Source organism: Dicentrarchus labrax, unplaced genomic scaffold, assembly GCF_905237075.1.
Source record: "Dicentrarchus labrax unplaced genomic scaffold, dlabrax2021, whole genome shotgun sequence".
In the NCBI taxonomy this organism is placed as follows: Eukaryota; Metazoa; Chordata; class Actinopteri; family Moronidae; genus Dicentrarchus; species Dicentrarchus labrax.
The window spans coordinates 1,427,558-1,442,660 of NW_026136704.1; the positions used below are offsets into that span (position 1 = coordinate 1,427,558).

Sequence of the window (15,103 nt, forward strand, 5' to 3'; positions counted from 1 at the left end):
TGATCCACATCAACAGCACTGATCTCTGCCCTTACTTTTCTGTGCTCTGCAACTTATTATTGTCAAATGGACAAATTAACTGTCTTATAATTAGTGTCAAATAATTGGTCTATAAAGTTATTAATAAGATAACTATTACTTTAATATCAAATAGACAGTACAGACCTCCAGTGAATGAACAAAAGAGAAATCTAAATCAAATATAGAGGATCAATAGTTGGTGTGACCACCCTTTGCCTTCAGAACAGCATCAATTCTTCTAAGTACACTTGCACACAGTTTTTGAAGGAACTCAGCAGGTAGGTTGTTCCAAACATCTTGGAGAGGAAAATGATTCAAGGTAATTGATGCAGATGATAGCAGAAAAGCAGTCATATATCTGGGTTTACAGCTGTTAAAATTCCTGTGTTTAAAGAGACATCTGTACCTGTTGAGAGCAGGCCGAGATTAATTTTGTATGTAATAGTAACAATTTAATCATTAAAGAAACACATGAAGTCTTTGCTATTGAAAGCTATAGGACTACCTGGCTCAATAGAGCTGTGACTCTTCTGGCTACAGTACTGACAAGAAGAAGTAGATCTAGACCCACTCTATTTGAAAAGAGTCCTGAGAGACTTTTTGTTATGAATTAGGGCTATAAAAAATAAAACTGAATTGAATTTACTTCAAATCATTACTATCACTTGAATCCAATAAACTACAGGTGGCACCAATGACAGAGCAGAAGACTTTCCAGACAGCAGAGGTGAATTGGGGACCATGGACACAATGTAATTTGGAAGGCCAAGAAATCAGAAAACCTCCCTCATCAGCAGGTCTGACATTTCCTTGGCTGATGGCAGTTTTGACAAAGGCAGTCTATCTAAAAAACGTATCTCTTCAATATTACTAATTGTTAGTAGATTGAAATCTTTCTTATTTTGCTGACAACAGTCTTACGTCATGACTGTTGCTGTGAAAGGTTTAAAAGCAGCAGAAGCAGAGTTTCATCTCAGTGAGTAGGGACTACCTCAGTACAGCAGTTCTGTAATCTCTCAGCATGGCATTATACTGACTTTCAATCCTAGTTGATTTGCAATTTCCTATGGAAAGTAATTTCTTAACTGCTAGCAGACAGTAAGTAAAGTAAGTAAAAAATTGACACATTGCAAAACCTGCAACATAATGTACAGTTATTAACAAAAGTAGTCCTTCCTGGGCCTGTATTAACTGGAGGATCATGGTTAACTCTACACAATTTTCATATTTCACACTTTCTTACTACTTTGACACTGGAATTTTCAGATATTTATTTTTCATGATTGTTATGTTATTATATATTTTAACTCTTTGTACCAATGTTTTGCTCATTGTGATTATCTGTATGAACAGAAGCTTACATGAACCTATGTACATATTTCTGTGCAGCCTGTTTGTAAATGAACTGTATGGTAGTACAGGGTTGTTTCCAATGCTTCTGGTTCAGATTCTCTCTGACATTCACACTGTTTCTGCTTCATTTTGTTTCCTGCAGATTTACTGTTTGCACTCTTACAGCAGTGTAGAATTTGCCAATTTAGCCGTCACGTCTTATGACCGATATCTCGCTATTTGTTTTCCTCTACAATATAACACACGTATGACATCCAACAAAGTTGCCATGCTTATTGCACTAAGTTGGTTATTCCCTCTTCTTTCAATTGTTGTCCTGGTATCTTTGAGTGCACCTTTACAGCTGTGTGGGAACATCATTAACAAAGTTTACTGTGACAACTACTCCATTGTCAAACTGGCATGCTCTGACACAACAGTTAATAACATCTACGGACTCATTGTCACTTTTCTCGCAATCTTGTGTCCTCTATCTCTTATTCTTTACACTTACATGATGATTCTTAAAGTGTGTTTTTCTGGTTCCAAACAGACCAGACAAAAAGCTGTCAGTACCTGCGCACCTCACATTGCTTCTCTCCTGAATTTTTCTTTTGGTTGTTTTTTTGAAGTTGTGCAGGCCAGATTTATTATGAACAGTGTAACAAACATGTTGCGCATTTTTTTGTCATTATACTTTGCCATTTGCCAACCACTCTTTAACCCTGTACTTTATGGACTGCAAATGTCTAAAATACGTGGCTTATGGAAAAGCATTGTCTTTGGTAAAATGTAAACTACCTTCAGAAATGATGTAATATATATTTTCTAACCTTAATAATATGAAAAAGATGGATGTTTTGATGGCAATAATAATGTTTATTAAATGTAAATATTATTATTAAGAACTAATAAATACATTTCTACATGAATGTGGTTTGAATTGTCTTTCATTCGCTACAAGGAGATTATTTAAATTCTTAATCTCCACCTTTAGTAGTTGAAGAGCCTTTAAAAAGGTTCCTCAAGGAAAAGGGGTTATTATTATATATTAATTATTATTATTATTAGGGTTATTGTTACTGATATTTATATTGTTTCTGTTATATTATTGTTATTCACATTCCACAAATGTTTTGTCACATTTTATTTAAAAGGAATATAGAGATGAAAATATATTTGTGAAAAAAGTTTATACAATATAACCAATACAATAACAAGTCACCAAACTTTGTCATGATTATGATTATGGTAGCAATAACAAATAACAAAGCAACATTCATAAAATATGTAACAATAATAATAGGTAGGTTTTGTTACATTTATAATATAACATTAAATGTTTCATGAGAGAATATAAAATGCTAATAAATATATCTTATTCTTTTTGTGGTTTGGGTTAAGATAAGTATGTAACATAACATACTGCAAGTAAGGTAAGTTATATTACATATGTAATGTAAGTAATATCACTGATATTATTGTTATTATTATTACTATTATTATTACTACTACAGTAAGTATTATTACTATAATCACTGCTCATTGTCCCCCATCATCTTCATGTTCATCATCATCAGTCACTACTATTAGTGTTGTTGTTACTTCTGTTGTTGCTTTTCACCTCTGTCTGTCTGTATGTCTGTCTCTCTCTCTGTCTCTCTCTCTCTCTCTCTCTCTCTCTGTGTGTCTCTCGCTCTCTCTCACCCCAACCAGTCGAGACAGACAACCACCCACCTAGAGCCAAAGGGTCTGTCCAAGGTTTCTGCCTCTTAAAAGGATGTTTTTCCTTACTGCTGTCGCCAAGGTCTTGCTCATGGTGGTACTGTTGGGTCTCTGTAAATAATGTTATAAGGAGTTCGGTCTAGACCTGCTCTATTTGAAAAGTGTCCTGAGATAACTTCTGTTATGAATTGATGCTATACAAATAAAATTGAATTGAAAATTGAATTAATGAAACTCAGGTAACGTAAGTTGGTTTCACACAGGACGACAAGGAATGGGCAGTGGGTGCAGCAAACCAAAACTGGTTTAGTTGGAAGTCTTGTGTCCACTAAAAATGCCTGATAAAAGACCAGACTACGGTCCATACCAGGAAAAGCCAGCATAGAAGAATGGGCCCACTGAAGAACAAAACATTTAATGACAATGGGAAAAAACATATGACCCTGGGGGTATTATCCAAGTCTGCCTGGAGCTCCTGATTCATCATAGTTCCTTTCTGCAGTGGAGAAACATGAGACAAAAAGGCACAAGGATGAAAATTACCATCATCCGAGGAGCGTTGTGAAAGGACTGCCCCCACCTAAATGTCTGAGGTGTCCACCTTAACAAAAAACAATGTTTTCAAGTGTCCAGTTGAATGAGGATAGGTGCAGATTTGAACTGGGTTTGAGGATCCTAGAATACTGTCTCTGCCGCAGCGGTTCACCGGAAGTGTCTGGAGGTGGAAGTCAGAGCTATTAGTGGGGTTGCAATGGGACTGTAGTTAGGGATGGATTTCCTATATAAATTAACAACCCCATTCCATGCCTCATTCCTGGATGGTTTTGACCTTTGCTCGATCCATCTTTACTTGTCTTTTGGCGATCATGTAACCAAGAAAGGCTTGGTGGTCTTTGGAATCAGAATATCATCCAGATGGTTTAGTAAGGTTCAAAATGTCCTATAGAACATTGTTTACCAGGACCTGGAAGATGGCTGGGGCATTGGTGAGTCCAAATGGCATCACCAGCTACTCCCAATGTACCAAAGGTTTGTTAAAAGCTGTTTTCCATTCATTCTCCTGATGCATCTGGACCAGATGACAAGCAATGCGGACATAGATCTTGGTGAACAGAGTTGCTACCTGAAGAGTATGAAAGACAGAGTTAATGAGACAGAAAGGGTAGTTGTTTTTTACAGTTATGTTGCTTAGTCCTGTGAAGTCGATGTACAGGTTGACGGTTTTGTCCTTCTTGTCCACAAAAAAGAAACCAGCACCAATGGGCGAAGTAGACGGACAGATATAATATCGCTCAATTTGGCAAAATAATCTTAAAACTTATAGAAAGGCCCTCCGTAATGCCAGAGGAGCCTATTATTCAGCACTAATAGAAGAAAATAAGAACAACCCTAGGTTCCTCTTCTAGAGTCACAGCTCTATTGAGCCACATATCCCCATAAACTTAAGTAGCAATGACTTCATGAGCTTCTTTGATAATAAAATTATTACTATTAGAGAGAAAATTAGTTACCAAATGCCCTTAACAGGTATTACTCGCTCTCCAAGTTTGGGAACTTCAACTAATGTAAACTCAGATGTATATTTAGACTGTTTTTCTGCTATTGATCTTCATCAGTTAACTTCAATAATTTCTTCATCGAAGCCATCGACCTGTCTGTTAGACCCGATCCCAACTAGGCTGCTTAAAGAAGTTGTTCCCTTAATTGGCACTTCTTTACTGGATATGATTAATCTTTCTTTATTATCAGGATATGTACCACAGTCCTTTAAAGTAGCTGTAATTAAACCCCTTCTTAAAAAGCCCACTCTTGACCCAGGGGTTTTAGCCAACTATAGACCGATTTCTAACCTCTCCTTCCTCTCTAAGATTCTGGAGAAAGTAGTTGTCAAAGAGTTGTGTGACTTTCTAAATAACAATAGTTTATTTGAGGATTTTCAGTCAGGATTTAGAGTTCATCACAGCACAGAGACATCTCTGGTTAAAGTTAATAATGACCTTTTGATTGCTTCCGACAATGGACTTGTCTCTGTACTTGTATTATTAGATCTTAGTGCTGCATTTGACACCATTGACCATAATATTCTTTTACAGAGACTTGAGCATCAAATTGGCATTAAAGGAACCGCACTAAGCTGGTTTAAGTCATACTTATCAGATTGTTCGCAGTTTGTACATGTTAACGATGAATCTTCAATAAATACTACAGTTAGTCATGGAGTTCCACAAGGTTCTGTACCAATACTATTTACTATATATGCTCCCTTTAGGCAACATTATTAGGAATCACTCCATTAACTTTCATTGCTATGCAGATGATACACAGTTATATCTCTCGATTAAGCCCGATGAAATTAATCAATTATCTAAATTACAAACATGTCTTAAGGACATAAAATCCTGGTTGAGCTGCAATTTCCTGATGTTAAACTCGAAATAAATAAACGAAATTCTTGTATTTGGCCCCAAAGACGTTAGAGACTCACTGTCTAAAGATATAGTTACTCTAGATGGCATTAACTTGGCCTCTAGCACCACTGTCAGGAATCTTGGAGTTATCTTTGATCAGGACATGTCATTTAATTCCCATAAAGCAAACCTCTAGGACTGCCTTCTTTCATTTAAATAATATTACAAAAATTAGACACATCCTATCACAGACAGATGCAGAAAAACTAATCCATGCATTTGTTACTTCAAGGCTGGATTACTGCAACTCTTTATTATCAGGTTGCCTCAATAAGTCCATTAAAATGCTCCAGTTAATTCAGAACGCTGCAGCACGAGTACTGACAGGAACTAGAAAAAGAGATCACATCTCTCCTGTACTAGCTTCTCTGCATTGGCTCCCTGTAAAATGTAGAATAGAATTTAAAATCCTCCTCCTCACCTATAAAGCTCTTCATGGTCAGGCCCCTTCATATCTTAAAGAGCTCATAGAACCCTATTACCCCTCTAGAACACTACGTTCTCTGAATGCTGGGCTACTTGTGGTTCCTATAGTCTCTAAAAGTAGAACAGGAGCCAGAGCCTTCAGTTACCAAGCTCCTCTCCTGTGGAACCAGCTTCCAGTTGTGGTTCTGGAGGCAGATGTAACCGTGGTTAGTTAAACCCCAGGTTATTTCTAATCTGTTCTAAGAATTTAGCTGTATATAATGTATTTGTGTTCTAAATGTTTCTCTCTAATTTAAAATTATAAATGTATTATTATTTTCCATGAGAAGAAAGCACCAAAAGTCAAATCACAACCTGTATATGTGTTACTGTACCTTTAATTGAAGTGGTAGTTGGTAGGTGCTGTTTTCAGCATGAAAAACTGATAGGAGTGGTCATCTTACCTGAGTACCAATCTCTGCGCAATCCCCTGGACTGATGCATGGTGTGTGTGTGTGTGTGTGTGTGTGTGTAAAACTAAGTCAGAAGTCAGAAACTGACAGATAAGTTGAAATGGATGTAGAAGAGGCGATTGACGAGCTGTGACTTAAAGTCGGACGCTGTAGAACTGTTAGAGTTGTAGACAATTGGTTTCCCGGTGACTAATGATCGCTATGCTACATTAGCATGCTAACTCGCTAGCAAAGTGTTACACACTGTTAAAATCTTAAAGATGAGCCTTGTAGTACTCTCACTAAAACCAGTGGGGATAAACTTTAATTAATGTCTGAAGCCTGTGTCTATGTGCTTTATGAATCTTGTGTTGTTATTCAATGTATTACTGTGTGTGAAACGCTTGATAACTGTTTGGTGCAGGCTAATTAGGTGCTGTGCTGGTGTTAGGCCAGTTGTGTCGAGTTCTTGGAGTGATGTAAAATTATGTAAAATTAATGTAAATAGGTTACAGTATGAGCTGTATATTAAGGAAACACTATTTAAAAACAGAGTAAAATGGACACTGTACAGCAGTAACTTTATTTAAATATATCCAGATGGACCTTATGTGGACTACATGAGTAATTATTTTGCCTGGCTGTGTAAGCTGTTTTTTTTTTAAGAGTCCTTCGATTGGGTCCTCAGTCCTCGGTTCCTCTACCATCTTCTGCTGTCATCCATCTGCATCTCCATCCCGGTTGCTACTCACCTTTGGAAAAGGGGTCATCCACGTCCACATCAATATCTTTCCCATTGCAATACTCACCTTGGACATTCACTGTGGAAGAGGGTGGTAGGACTTTGAGTGCACTCATATTTTTATTTCCCCTTACTTTTTATTTTTTTATTCATTTATTCATTAATTTAAACTTTTGGGACAATTTCCTTTTTCATACCTGAGATCTCAGAGGTTTTTATTATTTTATTTTGGTTTTAAAATATTAAAATCAAACAAATGTACTTAAAAGAACTGTGTATTGTGAATCCAACTGTGAGTTGATGATATAGGTACTGAAGTATTATAATGCAGTATTCACTTTAATTTACTTACCTTGTTGAGATATTGTGCTGTGAAGGATCTTTACTGGGTTGAATATACCTCCTTTAAAATGGTCAGTCAGTCGAGTGTGTTATTTGGGGTAAATATTGCAGGTCTAATTCAACAATTAGGCAGGTAATCTCCTAGGCAGTCTCCTCATCGTATCTACAGTTAAAGTCAACCCTCATTTTCCTATTTGATATTTAGCACTGTCCTAGAGTGACAGGTGCAGATAGGGGTTACACAGACACCCTCTCCACATTCAAGAGTAGGCTTAAGACATTCCTCTTTGATAAAGCTTATAGTTAGGGCTGGATCAGGTGAGTCCTGAACCATCCCTTAGTTATGCTGCTATAGGCTTAGACTATGTGGGGATTTCCCATGGTGCACTGAGCTCCTCTCTTCCTCTGCACTCATTCATGTCCCATTAATGCATGTTACTAACTTCACTTCTTCCCCGGAGTTCTTGTGCTTTCTCGTCTCGCAGGTTCTCATGGATCCTGGTGGAGCCTCCTACCATGGTCCTGCTTAACTGCCATTGCCAATATAACCTCTCTCTCTCTCTCTCTCTCTCCCTCCAACTGGTCGAGACAGACGACCACCCACCTAGAGCCGGAGGATCTGTCCTAGGTTTCTGCCTTTTAACAGGCAGTTTTTCCTTGCCCTTGTCTCCAAGGTCTTGCTCATGGTGGTACTGTTGGGTCTCTGTAAATAATGTTCTAAGGAGTTCGGTCTAGACCTGCTCTATTTGAAAAGTGTCCTGAGATAACTTCTGTTATGAATTGGCGCTATACAAATAAAATTGAAATTGAATTAAAATATACTGTGGAAATACCTAACCGCTCAACCACTTCAGTATCCAAAATACTTTTATTATCTTTCATCTTATTACTTTTTATCAGATCTAAAGAACTCTGCAAACTTCAGGAACGTCATCCATCTTCAGCCAAGTGTGGGAGATTGCAGTGCTGTCTCCCTTTTTTGCTCCTGGGGACGATTATCCACTACATTATATTACTGCTGTCAGCCAGGCCAAAGCATTTCCACGGAGTAAGTAAGTAAAACTTTATATAGCACCTTTTTGACAGAGATCCAAAGTGCTTTCCAAATGACAAATAAACATAACACACAAAAAACAAAGATAAAACAAGAGACGACAGATGAGAAACAAACGAGATCTATAAAAAGACTTTCCTGTAGAGGAGGGTTTTGAGCAGCCGCTTAAAACTGTCCACAGATTCAGTGAATGGGTAAGACTATTCCACAATGTTGGGGCTAAGACGGCAAAGGCACGGTCACCTTTAGTTTTACAGTTAGAGTGTGGAATGGATAAAAGGCCGAGATTTGAGGAGTGGAGTGGCCGAGGAGTGGAATGAGGAAACTACTAGGGCAAGGTCATGAAGTGCCTTATATGTAATCAGTAAGGGCTTATAATTGATTCTAAATCTAGGAAGCCAATGAAGGGACGCGAGAACCGGAGTAATGTGGGACCGACGGCTGGCTCTGGTTAAAAGTCTGGCAGCTGCATTTTGGACTAACTGTAATCGGTTTAACGAAGCCTGACTGAGGCACGTGTTGAGGAAGTTACAGTAATCTAGACAGGAGAAAATGAAGCTATGAATTAGTTGTTCCAGATCACTGGAGGACAGGAATCTTTTGATTTTTGCTATATTTCGTAGCTGCAGGAAACAGGACTGGACAAGTTTTGTAACATGAAGGTCAAACGTCATACTGGTTGAAGATGATACCCAGATTCTTAGCAGTGGGTTTGATATTTGTCCATAATGGTCCAATAAACTGATCAACTGTAGTGAGAAATTTATCTAAATAAAAGGATTTCAGTTTTATCCAGATTTAAGTGGAGAAAATTAAGAGCCATCCAGTCTTTGGTGGCAGCTAAACACTCATGGAGAGAGGACAGTTGAGTCAGATTATTGGGTTTCGCAGAAAAGTAGATCTGTGTATCTGTGTGGCGAGGAGTGAAAATGTATTTGTAAATAAGGAGGGGGAACTAAAGATAACTAAGAGAAGGAACAAACTTAGGGACCGACAACGCCACCTGGGGACTAGCACCCCAGGATATGAAAACCAAATTCTTTGAAAGGGCACTGGTTCGAAACAGATGAGGCAGAGACAGTAGGTAAAATAGAAGAAATCTTTATTAAAAAAAAAAAAAAAAAAAATTATCTAAAATAAAACAGTGCTAAAACTAATGAAATACATATGATAAACTCAAATCAGTGGGCTGGGGCCTTAGTGGGGGCAGACTACTGGTAAAGTACCCCGTGTCACTAGGCTGGGGGGCAACACTACAAAAAAAACATGCACTAAAAGAGCCCCAGTGCCTACTTGCATGCAACGGGAGTGAGGTTCCACCACGGTGTCTAGCCGCCCACCTGAGGACACCCAGGCCACACCAAAAAGCAAGGAAACAAAACGATAAGGCACTGCTATAACAAAGAATCAAAAGTTAACAAAAACCAACAACCCCATTGATAATTAAACAATCTCAAAACATACACTCAAGCAAAATAGAAATATATTTAAAAGTAAACAAACTTAATAAATAAACTAAAGAAAAGGCAAACCTAACAAAAACACAAAACAGAACAGCAACAGGTGAGCCTGAAACACAAAAAGGCACATGTTAGTTGGGGGGACAACTATAAACCAGGAAACACACAAAATGGGGACCCTACTCACCACCTTCAGCAGGCAACCACCACCAGGGACCAGCAAGAGGCTAAACTGAGCCAGCTGAGGCCTTTTATACTGCACCTGGGCAGGGGGAGGAGCTAGGGGAGGAGTTTTGCTGGACTACCAGGGTTGCGTTCACAACACCTCACTGTGGTTCACTACAATCTACCCCCAGGTTTTCAGTCGTCGGCCCGACGATTTGCCTCACTGCCAAGGCCTAAACACCACAGAGCCACTAAGCACAGGCCTCAGAGAGTTCGTAGCCCCAATAGCACTACTCCCAGCAGCCTGTGGAAGGTGGTAAAGGTTTGGATGTCTGCCTGCATTTGGACGGGTGGTTCTTCTCAGGGAGGCCTCACTGGTACTTGATGTTGTAGCACTAGATGTTGGATTTGCTGGACCTTCACCTGGCTGAGGTGTTGCAGCGGCATCGGTTCGGTTAGGTGAAAGGGTGGTGGTGACTGGTGGGTGGTTTCCTGGGGCAGCCATGGGTTCACAGACCACTACAGCCCAGTCACCATGAAAAGACGACTCATCTGCTGGGGTGGATCCCATCCTTTCAGGGGGCTCACCGGGGGGACAACCAGCAACACAACCCACTTTGCCTTTTAACAGTGAACGATGAATATGCTTTACCCGCTGGAGGTCATGCATGGGCGCCACGGTGTAAACGGATCCTCCCAATCCAGGCGCCTTCAATACTTTGTACACTGTTGCGCTCCAGATGTCTTGAATTTTGTGACGGCCCCTTACTCCAGTGTCTCTAAGGAGGACCAGCTGACCTTCTTGCAGGGGGATATCTCGAACATGTTTGTCATAGTGCTCCTTCCGCCGGGCAGCTGCAGCTTCCAGATGCCTGGTTGCACTCTCGAAAGCATGACTGAGCCGAGTCTGGTGTTCCACGATCCAATCATGGGGTTGGCCAGCTACAGGTTCCTGTACTCTGCCCAAAAGAAAGTCAACAGGTAATTGTGGGTCTTGGCCAAACATCAGTAAGAATGGAGACTCACCAGTGGACTGATGTGCAGTGGTATTGTAGGCAAAAGTCACTTGGGGCAGGTAGCTAGACCAGTCCCTCTTCTTGGTGATGGGCAGAGTGCGGAGGAGGTTGTGTAATGTGCGGTTAAACCTCTCACATTGGCCATTTCTAGCTGAATGGTAAGGGGTGGTGTGGCTTTTCTCAATGTCATACATATGGCAGAGCTGTTGGATGAGATTACTCTCAAAGTTCCTTCCCTGGTCAGAATGGAGGCGACCGGGCACACCAACCTGCAGAACCACTCATTAACCAACACTCTGGCCACTGTAGGTGCCCGCTGGTCATGGGTTGGGACAGCTTGGGTATACTTTGAAAAAACATCAGTCATGACCAGGATGTTCTCCACCCCATTCTTCGATGGCTCCAGGACGGTGAAATCAATAGCCAGGACCTGATTTGGACGAGAAGCAAGCAAGTGACCCATAAATGCACAGGCTGTAGGTTGAGTGTCTTTGGCTACCTGGCAGCGCTCACATTCCTGACACCACTGCTTGATGTCACGGTGCATCCCAGGCCAATAGCACCGCTGATGGACCAGCTCTGTTGTCTGCCCAGCACCTTGGTGGCCATGTTCATTTTGCAGCTGCTGTAGTACCTGTGTCTTGAGTGATGCAGGTAGTACCAGCTGGAGCACTTCGTCCCCCCTGGGGAGGAGGACGCGGTGATAGAGCACCCCTTCTTGCTCCACTAGCCGGTCCCACTGTCTGGCCACCACTAGGATCTCCTTGGAAGCCTGGCATTGCTCAGCTGCATCAGGGGCCCTATTTCTGGTCCAAAAGGTCAGGAACTCTTTGATTGGATCTGCTTCCTGTAAAACATGCAAGTCAGGGGTAGAGTGGCAAGGAAAAGCTGCCACAGCGGCTTGGGTCACCTGGTTCTCCTCAGCAACCTGTTGTAGCAATTCTGGGACTGATGTGCCTGGAGCTACATGTTCTGATGTGTGGATGCTTGGTGGATGCTGCCTGGAAAGTTCATCTGTATTCTTGTTGCTTCGACCAGGCTTGTACTTGATGGAAAACTGAAAAGAAGCCAACTGTGCAGCCCAACGATGCTCTGTAGCACCCAGCTTTGCTGTGGATAGGTGACTGAGAGGATTGTTGTCTGTATACACCACACACTTCTGTCCCAATAGATAGTCCCTCAATTTTCTGTCATAGCCCATTTAAGGGCAAGAAATTCCAATTTCATGGAGCTGTAATTCATCATGTTGCGTTCTGTTGGCTTAAGGCCATGACTAGCATATGCAATGGGTCTGACCTTACCCTCTTGTTCTTGGGAGAGTACAGCACCCAGTCTGCTGCAGCTGGCATCCACCTCAAGGATGAAGGGTAATGAGAAGTTGGTGTAGGCCAGGACTGGAGCAGACGCCAACCTTCTTTTCAGGCCCTCGAAGCCCTGCACACTCTTCCGTCCATACAGCACGCAGGCTTGCTTTTGATGGTTTCCGCGCTTTGGTGCCAGTGAGTTGAGGAACCAGGCGATGCAAAGGGGCTGCCAGCTTGGCAAACCCCTCTACAAAAGCGTCTGTAATAGCTGGCATATCCTAGAAAAGAGCGAAGCTCTGACACATGGTTAGGCCTTGGCCACGGCTTTGATTTTGCCAGGATCAGTGGCTACACCTTCGCTGGAAATGACGTGACCCGGGTAGTTCACCTCTGGCCTGAAGAACGAGCACTTCTCCAACTTCACCTTCAGTCCTTCCTGTTGCAGGCAACCCAGCACAGCATCCAGGCATTGAATATGCTCTGTCACAGAAGCAGAAAAAACAACATCATCCAAATACAACAACAATGATTGACCATGCTGGTTCCCAAAGATCCTTTCCATCAATCTTTGGAAAGTGCTGGGGGCGTTGCACAAACCTAAAGGCATCCGATTCCACTCGAACAATCCAAAAGGGGTGCAGAATGCCGTCTTTGCCTTGTCCTTCTCTGTGACAGGTACTTGGTTGTATCCAGCTGTCAGGTCCAAAGTGGAGAACCAGTGTGCCCCTGATAAAGCATCAAGGGATTCTTCAATACAGGGCAAGGGGAAAGCATCCTTGCGAGTCTTACTGTTCAAAAGTCGGTAGTCCACACACAACTGAAGGCTGCCATCTTTCTTTTTCACAAGCACAATGGGAGAGGCAAAGGGGCTACTACTTTCTCTTATGACCTGTGCATCCAGAAGTTGGCGAATGTGGGCCTTCGCCGCCTCATACTCCGAAGGTGGAATACGCCAAAATTGCTGGCGCACTGGTACGTCATCTAGTAATGGGATATCAGGAGAAATGAGGTAAGTGCAACCTAAATCCCCCTCATAGGCTGAAAATATCCCACTGTATTTCTGCAGTAGCACCCCAACTTGACACTGCTCTTCCTGAGTGAGTGCCGTTAAATCAACTGCATTGATCTTATCCTGCACTAAACTTGTGGTAGTCTGTGAAGAGACTGCTACGCCCTCTGCCACAAGATTATTCAATTCAATTTTGTTTGTATAGCTCCAATTCATAACAGAAGTTATCTCAGGACACTTTTCAAATAGGGTAGGTCTAGACCGAACTCTTTAAAACATTATTTACAGAGACCCAACAGTACCACCATGAGCAAGCACTTGGCGACAAGGGCAAGGAAAAACTGCCTGTTAAAAGGCAGAAACCTAGGACAGATCCTTCGGCTCTTGGTGGGTGGTCGTCTGCCTCGACCAGTTGGGGAGGGAGAGAGAGAGAGACAGAGAGAGAGAGAGAGAGAGAGAGACACACACACACAGACAGACAGCAACAACAGTATTGGCAATGGCAATCTAGCAGGACAATGGCAGGAGGCTCCACCAGGATCGATAAGAACCTGCGAGACGAGAAAGCACAAGAACTCCGGGTAAGAAGTGATGTTAGTAACATGCATTAATGGAACATGAATGAGTGCAGAAAGAGAGAGGAAGAGAGGAGCTCAGTGCACCATGGGAAATCCCCCGATAGTCTAGGCCTATAGCAGCATAACTAAGGGATGGTTCAGGACTCACCTGATCCAGCCCTAACTATAAGCTTTATCAAAGAGGAATGTCTTAAGCCTACTCTTAAATGTGGTGAGGGTGTCTGCCTCCCGAACCACAACTGGAGGCTGGTTCCACAGGAGAGGAGCTTGGTAACTGAAGGCTCTGGCTCCTGTTCTACTGTTAGAGACTATAGGAACCACAAGTAGCCCAGCATTCAGAGAACGTAGTGTTCTAGAGGGGTAATAGGGTACTATGAGATCTTTAAGATATGAAGGGGCCTGACCATGAAGAGCTTTATAGGTGAGGAGGAGGATTTTAAATTCTGTTCTAAATTTTACAGGGAGCCAGTGCAGAGAAGCTAGTACAGGAGACATGTGATCTCTTTTCCTAGTTCCTGTCAGTACTTGTGCTGCAGCGTTCTGAATTAATTGGAGCATTTTAATGGACTTATTGGGGCAACCTGACAATAAAGAGTTGCAGTAATCCAGCCTTGAAGTAACAAATGCATGGATTAGTTTTTCTGCATCTGTCTGTGATAGGATGTGTCTAATTTATGTAATATTACGTAAATGAAAGAAGGCAGTCCTAGAGGTCTGCTTCATGTGGGAGTTAAAAGACAAATCCTGATCAAAGATAACTCCAAGATTCCTGACAGTGGTGCTAGAGGCCAAGGTAATGCCATCTAGAGTAACTATATCTTTAGACAGTGAGTCTCTAAGGTTTTTGGGGCCAAGAACAAGAATTTCACATCAGAAAATTGCAGGTCATCCAGGATTTTATGTCCTTAAGACATGTTTGTAATTTAGATAATTGATTAATTTCATCGTGCTTGATTGATAGATATAACTGCATATCATCTGCATAACAGTGAAAGTCAATGGAGTGATTCCTAAAGGGAGCATATATAAA

At 41.5% G+C, this 15,103-nt stretch overlaps 1 protein-coding gene and 3 long non-coding RNA genes across 6 annotated transcripts in view; 2 read left to right on the forward strand and 2 right to left on the reverse strand.

Annotated features, from left to right (window-relative positions):
• LOC127363067 (uncharacterized) overlaps positions 1-5,307 on the reverse strand; it is a 53,530-nt gene extending 48,223 nt beyond the window's left edge. Inside the window, exon 1 of the long non-coding RNA XR_007884658.1 lies at positions 4,730-5,307. This is a non-coding gene — a long non-coding RNA (uncharacterized LOC127363067). The remainder of the gene's footprint in view (positions 1-4,729) is intronic.
• Positions 1-15,103, reverse strand: part of LOC127363063 (uncharacterized) — a 99,765-nt gene that overhangs the window by 60,316 nt on the left and 24,346 nt on the right. The window contains exon 1 of one of the 3 annotated variants that reach the window (XR_007884654.1): positions 8,037-8,319. The exons of the other annotated variants lie outside the window; for them this stretch is intronic. This is a non-coding gene — a long non-coding RNA (uncharacterized LOC127363063). Of the gene's footprint in view, positions 1-8,036; positions 8,320-15,103 lie in introns of those variants that run through there. 3 annotated transcript variants of the gene reach the window in all.
• The window catches only part of LOC127363064 (uncharacterized), an 86,525-nt gene that overhangs the window by 47,081 nt on the left and 24,341 nt on the right, over positions 1-15,103 (forward strand). The window lies entirely within an intron of this gene.
• LOC127363061 (olfactory receptor 6N1-like) lies at positions 874-2,285 on the forward strand. Its single transcript, XM_051399511.1, has one exon. The coding sequence runs from the start codon at positions 1,223-1,225 to the stop codon at positions 2,147-2,149; it is 927 nt and encodes a 308-aa protein (XP_051255471.1). The 5' UTR covers positions 874-1,222; the 3' UTR covers positions 2,150-2,285.